Genomic DNA, 8,884 nt, shown 5'->3' on the forward strand with positions numbered 1-8,884 from the left:
TGTACTGTACCAGAGTTAGCTTTAAGCTCATATCATCTACAGTCCCTTACAATTAAAACATATAACAGCACAATAACAAACAGTACAAAGCAAAAAACACACAGGACACATTATACAAAATACAAAGTTACACACAATAGCACATCACATACACCCATAATGTCAACTAGAAATTAATAATATAAGCTTGTCAAATTAAAAGCATTGAGTGGATTCAGTGGTTGCAGAGCTGAGTAGTTTTCAACAGATTATTTAATTTGGTTTTGAACGTACTGATGGAACTGCAGCTCTTCATATCATCAGGTAGGACGTTCCACCGAATTGTGGCTTTCACAAGTCCCAGAGTCTCCTGCAGCCTGATGTCAGGTGTCAGTGAACCTCAGTATGCTGGAACCATTTGACTGTTTGTATTGAACTTGAAATGTGACACAAAGCATTTTTCCCAATATAATCAGAAGTTGATCATAACTGTATCCGGTTAGTGATGATTTGCATTATGTACAGTGTTATGACTGGATGGAAATGGATTGCATTTTATGAATTTTTTAAGATGGACTGGTTCTGTCAAACAAAAAGATGATATATAATTGTGTGTCTAGATTCTGAAGAGCAGGAGAATGAAGAGAAAACGCTGACTTCGACTACGATGGACACAGATAGACGAAGGTCTACAGGTACACTCCCACTCACATTACCTACATTTATTGTAGTTGTTTTCCACTAAATGGAAAAAATGTGCTCTCAGTAGAGGTCATGTCAGGTCATGCTGTCAGTTCAGATTTGTTGCGTGCACACATACACATACACATGCATATACACAAGTACATTAATTTACATTAATTTCCTTGCTCTGACTTTAACCTTACATTAACCTGACATCAAGTCTTCATCCTGAAATTTAATGATTCATGTAGTGGGGACTTGATTTTTGTCCCCAAAATGGAGTCCCCACAATGTGACAGTAAACAGATTTATGTCCCCACAACATGAGTAATACTTGATACACACACAAAGAATCAAGAAGCAGTGTCTTGTATAACTTTCACAGTTAAAATAAGTAAGACAAGCTAAAGTGGAAATCACCACCATCCTGATTTGTTTTACAAGTTAAATATTATCATTTAGTAGCAGCAGCAGTAAAGGTCGATTCTATAAACTGTCAGAGATCCAGACAAACCCTTTCCTCTAGAAACACTGGTGAGTCATCTGATATGTTACAATCAAAGATTCAATAATTAAAATGTGTTGCAGAAATAGCACTATGTCGTGTATTTTTAAAACATCTGGAAAAGAATACAGACAGAAAGAAAGAAAAAAGAAAGAGAGAGAGGTATCTTTATTAAGAACAATCATTTTGCATTAAATTGACACAGGCCAATGCAACTGATTTTCTGTACAAATTAGAATAAACCCTGAGGAGCAACATTGAACAAAACACAGTTACAAATCAGAAAACAAATTTCACAAAAAAACACAATCTTGGGCCTAAACTAACCAAAAACTAACCAAACTAGTCACAATTCTGAACTGAATCAAATCAGGTCTTCCATAGATGCCATTACAACACAGAAAACTCATTTAAATACAGCATACAAATAAAATTAATGTTATATAACATACTATGTCATTGATAGTTATTAATTTTTTCTTGCTTTTACAAGTGACTTTTTTTCTCTTTCATAGTCTTTTTCAACTTTCTCTCCAAACTTGGACTGAAGAAATTTTATCCCAACAAGCTCACTCTTCAGTCTCTTCTGGAAATCAACAAAAACAACATGTATGATGGAACTGTTGAATCACTGGAGGGAATACCATGGTGCTTTCTCAGGAAACTCTTTCAAATCAACACAGAATGCAGAAACTGCACACAATTATCAAACAATGATGATGACGAGGACGAAAACAGTGATCTGTTTGACTTTGACCAGATCACTGCAGATGACTCTGCAGACAACAAGGTTAACCCTCTCGACCTCATAGTCGCACTCTTTCTTTGTGCTGACAGCTTCTTGCAACAGGAAATGGCCCTCAAGATGACAATGTGCCAGTTTTCTGTCCCACTGCTGTTGCCTCATGGTGATAACAGTCAGTGTTCCCTGATGCTGTGGGCTCTGAGAGACATCGTCATAGAGTGGCGTCCACAGGGTTTGTCTGAATCAAGAGGGTTTGTTGAAGACAACATTGTCCAAGCAAATATACCATTCTTTACCTTTGTGAGGCTGAAAAACTGTAGTTTGTCCAAGTCACAGATGTTGAATCATGTTCTCAGTCGTGGCCAACAGAATCACAACATCTTCATACACAGAGATATGGAAGGAGGAACACTTAAAAGAGAAATAGCCAATGGTTTGGTCGAGGTTTGCTGGTACCTTCCCTGTGGCAGAGAAAATCTTGACATATTTCCAGAACCAGTTGCCTTTGCCAATTTGAGAGGAGACATTTGTGAGTCACTCGCACAATTCAATTTTCTTTATCAAGTGTCAACTGCTACCTTTGTGTTCCTGGACAAAGTTGAAGAAAATGAGCACAAGATTCTGACTTCTCTTCAAGATGTGAAATCCAAACTCTTCTTGATTGTTAATCAAAAGGACAACTCTAGAGAGGACATGATGTCTGTCATGACAACACTGAAAGAGTTAGAGCTACCAAAAAGCAGTGTGAAAATCAAAGACTCAAAGGTAAATGTTACACAGTTTTCAAATAAACTTTGTGCAGCCATCAATAAATCAAATAGAGCAAACACAGTTATCATTGAAAAGATGCTTGACAAAGCTGTTGACCTTGGTCTGTCTGTGGACAAAAACACAAGTTACAAACAAAAGAAAGCAGTTGAGGAGATCATGATCGACATTGAAGGGCGAAGTATACCAGACTACAAGAAAGAACAGCTTCCTTTGCAGGGAGATAACTGGAAAAGATTATCACAGTTAGAGAAGGAGGAGTGTAGATTGAAATCTGGTGACTCAGGACTTGAAGAGTATAAATGTCAGCTACAGGAAGAAAAACAAAAAATTAGGGAGGAGCAAAGCAAACAAAAACTGTCCAAAGGAATGAAGAGTTTCATTAAAACTTTATCCACAAGTGACAAAGAAGAAAGAGATTTTTTTCTTAAGTGGATGAAACTCAAGTTTAACACACATTCACGGAGGAAACTGTCTGAGCTGCGCAACAAATTCAAAGAGCAATGCAAGAAGAAAGATAAATATCTCATTGCAATGTTAGATCAGGCTTTGATGGAGAGCTCTTTAGGAGTAGAGCATTACATGAGAGAGATGGGACTCATCTATGAGTTCTCAATTTCTGGCTCAAGAAACACTGCTGATGAAATATCTCGTCTCCCTGGTTTGGCAGCTGAAATGCTGTTGGATGGATATCCTTTAGAGCTCTTGGATGGAGATGCTTCCAACATCCCAGAGAGATGGGTGACAGATGTGCTGACGGAGCTTCACAAGAAGGTTGGAGGGAAGAGCAGACTGTTAGTACTGAGTGTGCTGGGTGTTCAAAGTACAGGGAAGTCAACACTCCTCAACACCATGTTTGGTGTGCAGTTTCCTGTCAGCAGCGGCAGATGCACAAGAGGAGCTTATATGCTTTTCCTCAAAGTTGGAGAGGACATGAAACATGAGTTGAATTATGAATTTATAGTTCTCATTGACACAGAGGGTCTAAAATCTCCTGATTTGGCAGAACTAGAAGAAAGTTATGAGCATGACAACCAGCTGGCAACCTTTGTGATTGGTTTAAGTGATGTCACCATTATCAACCTCGCCATGGAGAACTCAACAGAAATGAAAGACATCCTGCAAATTGCAGCTCACGCCTTCTTGAGAATGAAGGAAATTGGTAAAAAGCCAGTTTGTCATTTTGTGCATCAAAATGTTTCTGGAGTTTCAGCTCATGAAAATACCATAACAGAAAGAAAACATCTCTTGGACCAGCTCGATGAAATGACACAAATTGCAGCTGAAATGGAAAAGAAGCCTTCTATTAAAGCTTTCACAGATGTGCTGGACTATGACATGGACAAAAACCACTGGAACATCCCAGGACTCTGGCATGGAACCCCTCCGATGGCACCAGTGAACACAGGTTACAGTGAAGCTGTAGCAGATTTAAAGAAAAATCTTTTGATGACAGTGAAAACAGACCGAAGCAATGACGTCTCACAGATCCCAGAGTTTCTAGAATGGATAAAAAGTCTCTGGAAAGCAGTGAAATATGAGAACTTCATCTTTAGTTTCAGAAACACTCTTGTGGCTCAGGCCTACGACAACCTTTGCAAAGAGTTCAATCAATGGGAATGGCAGTTCAGAAAAGAAATCCTCTCCTGGCAAATAGAAGCAGAGTTGGAAATCTTAAATTCTGACAATGAATCTGATATTCAAACTTGGAGCAAATTGATTGAATCACAGATGTCAGAAAAAATAGCATCTGAAGAAAGAAAAATGAAGCAGAAACTTACAAACTACTACAAAAAGAAAGACCAGAATGTAAATCTGATAGAAAAATATAAAACTGACTTTTTCAACAGCATCAGTAGTGTTGCTGAGGAAATCAAACATTCAGTGAACAATAAACTGGATTGTGCACTTGAGCTGAAAATAAGTTCAAAAAAGGTTCAAGACATTCAGAGTAAATACAGAGGCGGGATTGAAGACGAGGTCATGAAGCTCCTGAGTGTCTGTAAAAATTCTGATAAACTGTCTTATGAACAGCTGACACAGAAGTTTGAAAAGATGTGGACTGAAGCCACTAAAAATGTGTCTGGCCTGAAAGAGCGAGATATCGCAGCAAGTGTCCTGAATCAGTTGAGAAGAAGTTTCTCAAACCGGAATGTTGATGAGAAATTCCAAAACATTAAAGATCTAAAGGAGATTGGGAAGGATCGATTTAAAACCAAACCTGAACATACAGACTCCTGGATGAAGAAGGCTGGAAATCTGTTTTGGGGACCAGGAGAACTGCAGAACTTTGCTGACAGTGTCATTGAGTCTTGCACACGGTTTGTGTTTGATAAAGCAAAGAGAAACACAGATTACAATGACTCTTTTACAAGGGAGCTTCTTGAAAAAATGGATGAATACCTTGATAAAAGTTACAAACGTCACAAAACAAATACACAGTTTGAATTTGACCTGAAACTTCACATGTGTGGCATTGCCTCAAGGGAATTCCTCAAAATGCACCAAAAATTCTTGTCAGATAACGATCCTCAAATTCAGCTGCAGAAGTACAAGAATTTTTATTTGTCAGATTTTCTTGATTTATACAAACAGAGATAATTGTCAGCGCAAAGCAACTGATTTTGTCCAGTTTTGTATCAAACCTGCTGTGGAAGAGTACATCAACAGATCTCTGGGAATAAACATCGTGGATGAAATTTTGACAAGTTGTCATTCAGCAGAGTTCAGTTCCCGCTCCTCTTTCCAGTACAACATTCAGGAAGAGTTGCTGCAAAAGGACGACTTTGACAGTTTTGTCAAGTACATTCGTAACTATGAAATATATGTGAAGGATTGGATATTTCAGCAAATCCAGCAACAAATGTCAGAGAACAAAACTTTGTGCAAACTGAAACAAGAGAATCTGAAGGTGATAGTTCACAAGATCACAGCAGCCTTAGAGCAGGCCACAAAAGGACCAGATGGTGTTCAACTGCCAGACAACAATGAAAGCATCACAGAGCTCATCAGCAACATGCGGAAGTATTTGATTAAAGACATCTCAATTTCAGAGGAGGATGAAAAAAACGCCTTGTTTCAAATCCAAAGCACATGTCATCCATTTATCAACAGCCTCAAAATGTCAATAGAAGACTTGAAAGAACAGCTTCAGGAGGAATTCTCAAAGTCTGAAAACATCACTGAGACTCTGAACAAACTTCCAATCAAACCACAGGAGGAGCTTTTCAAGCGAGTGTTTGGTTGTGGAAAACAATGTCCATTTTGTAAAGTTCCCTGTGAGGCTGGAGGCAAAGATCACAAACAGCATCATGCAGCTGTTCATCGACCAAAAGGTCTTAGTGGACGCAGTTATGATGGCAGTGATAAGCTGGTTGTAACACTGTGTACAACTGATGTACAAAGTGAGCGTAAATTCAGAAACACAGATACCCAATGGGAGTATCATCCTTACAAAGACTACACCAAGTATTATCCAGACTGGCACATTCCTCCAGATCCCAGTGTGGAGGCATCTGACTACTGGAAGTTTGTACTGGTACGATACAATGACAGATTTGCTCAAGAATATAAGGCCAAGCCAGCTGATGTTCCAGAGGCCTGGAGGAGAATCTCAAAGGAACAAGCACTGAAGGGGTTAAAAGAAGCCTTCACCATAAAGTGAACAACGTACAAATGTCTTTAAACAAAACCAAATTTTACACATGCAAGTTTTTTTCAAACAAAAATGTACACTTTGGAGACGAGCAAAAGGACACGAAGACTAAACATCTTACAGCATTCAGCAGATCAAATTGGTCAAATGCAATCAGATAAATTCAAGATCAATCAATACTATTCAAAAAATGATCAACTTGGCTGAACCATTAATGTTATCTAGAAAACTATAGGTCTTCAGTCTAATTCAGTGTAATGAAAAACTTTCCAGATATATTTGTTTTGTTTTTCATGTTTTATTTTTCATGTAACTGACTTTGTTGTTCAAACAGACTAAAGCAGCTGCTGACAGTGAATACTGTGGCATCTTTTGGTCTGGTGAACGTGATGAACGACAAATGATGAGTTGAACAAGTTGCTGAGACGTTGAAAAGCTGGAAATAATTATATTAAACTGTTCAACCTTTTCTATAATATTTCTTTTACTTATTATTTTGTGTTTTTATTTTTTGAAGATTACAGATGTTTTGTTTTCTTCTCTCATGCTTAATGCCTGGTGTTCATGATGATGATAAAGAAAATGATGATGTACAACAAAGATCATGTAAAAAAGACACAATGTTTTATGTTTTTATTTTTTGGTTTGTGATCATTACAAATGTTTAGTTTTTTTCTTTTTTCAAGTTTCATTTGCATACATGTAAATACACAATTATAATGATGTTCTACAAAGACCATATGACAAAAAGGTCATGATTTACAATATTAGTTTTTTTGTTTTTGTTCTTTTTTTTCTTCTTTGTTCATATTGATATATGACTATGTGAATAGTAACCAGTGTGCAAGCTAATGATGATGATGATGACGATGAAGATGTCAGCATGGTTCATTCAGTGTTTGCAGTTGGTTTTCTGATGGTTACTACCAGTCAATCAATAACTAATATTGATACAAATGACTTTTGGTGCCTTTCTGAAGCTGAACATGAAACAAAGAGGCAGAAAGCACAGAAACAATTACTCAGACTTTTAAATATTTACCTTTTTTTTCTTGTTTATTTTATTATTTTAAATACAATGTGATGATGATGATAATGATGATGAAGGCCTACGTAGTTCAAAGGTCATGTAATGAGATGCTGTTTTGAAATATGTTTCACTACTTTTTACATTTTTCATGGTTTTATTCTTTAACGTTACTTACAAAATGTAACATGTTGAAATGAAAATAGTTATTAATGTTTTCTTGGAGATTAAAGTAAAAAAATGTCATCAGTTGAAATATTTGCATGTTGATAGAAATTAATTTCTGATTCATGTACAAATATTGATGTTTAACTTTTTTTTCATTATTTTTGACAGATGATGATGTTGAACAAGTCAAGTTAAAGACAAGAAAACAGTTTTATCTTTTAAAAACATTATTATTATTGTTTTTTGTATTTTTGCATTTTACTTTTTAATGAGTACAAAGGTTTTTGTTTTATTCATCTTGTAACACAACTATGTACATAATGACATGTGCTAAATATAATGATGCTGTTGATGCTGTTGATGATGATGATGATGATGATGATGCTGTTGATGATGATGATGATGATGATGATGCTGTTGATGATGATGATGAAGAAGAACAAAGGTCATGTGAAACAGACCATTTGATCTTTTGATGTGTGTTTGATAAAAGTCAGTGAATAAGAGTCTTTATGTTGTTGTAACTGACCTTTTAGCTCATGTTTAAATATTGTCTAAACAAGCCAACTGTGGGAATAATGTGGCATCTTCTGCTCTGTTGATCATGTTCAACTTCTGACACAATGAATTAAACAAGATACAAACAAGTTTTGCTTTATCAGTGTTTTCTTTTCTTCATTTTTACAGGTTGACATACAGTATAGTTATGTGTATAATGATAAGTGATGGTGATAATGATACTGTATGTACAAAGATCATGTGGCTAAATATCTTTAGTAATAAACAATTAATACATAAAGCCATCACATGTAGAATTTCAAACATTTGACACCAAACTTTAGATCAATATTGCTGATTTCAAAATTGATAAGTTCACAAATATTGGGTATAAAGTTTTCTTCTACAAATATATGACTTTAGTTTGATGTTTTTAAAGCTGTAATCAAAGCCGCTGCACTACTGACAACAATGGTGTCTCTTCAGTAGTTCCTTTATTTCCATTGTGCATTGCATTATGGGACAACAGTGTCTATCAACAGCAGTTATCAATTATTAATCAACACTACAGACTCAGAACATGTTTAGATTCAAACTGTATAAAATTATGACCCAATGTTATAAAATATGATTCACAGAGTGGTTTACAGGTATTTGGAGGATTATGTGTGTGTTGAATTTGTCGTCTGATTAAAACAGAACTGTTGAAATAAGTTGTAGGAAGTCTCTGGAATGTAATTAGTTCCTCTGGTTCTGACACGCAGACCTTCCTGAGCTGCCTTCAGCCAGCTCTCTGTTCTTATATTATCTATAAAGTTCCTGGTGGATTCCTAGAACATGTGTTTCCTCTTTAAG

General features: G+C 36.3%; 2 protein-coding genes across 2 annotated transcripts in view; one reads left to right on the top strand and one right to left on the bottom strand.

Moving 5' to 3' along the window:
- The window catches only part of LOC122986633 (interferon-induced very large GTPase 1-like), a 79,350-nt gene extending 72,953 nt beyond the window's left edge, over window positions 1–6,397 (top strand). The window contains 2 exon segments of the mRNA XM_044357937.1: window positions 1,684–5,272; window positions 5,274–6,397. Coding sequence (XP_044213872.1) covers window positions 1,684–5,272; window positions 5,274–6,345 — 4,661 coding nt within the window. The 3' untranslated portion in view covers window positions 6,346–6,397.
- The window catches only part of LOC122986896 (NLR family CARD domain-containing protein 3-like), a 1,497,050-nt gene that overhangs the window by 340,996 nt on the left and 1,147,170 nt on the right, over window positions 1–8,884 (bottom strand). The gene's annotated exons all lie outside the window — the stretch shown is intronic.

Source organism: Thunnus albacares, chromosome 1, assembly GCF_914725855.1.
Source record: "Thunnus albacares chromosome 1, fThuAlb1.1, whole genome shotgun sequence".
Classification (NCBI taxonomy): Eukaryota; Metazoa; Chordata; class Actinopteri; order Scombriformes; family Scombridae; genus Thunnus; species Thunnus albacares.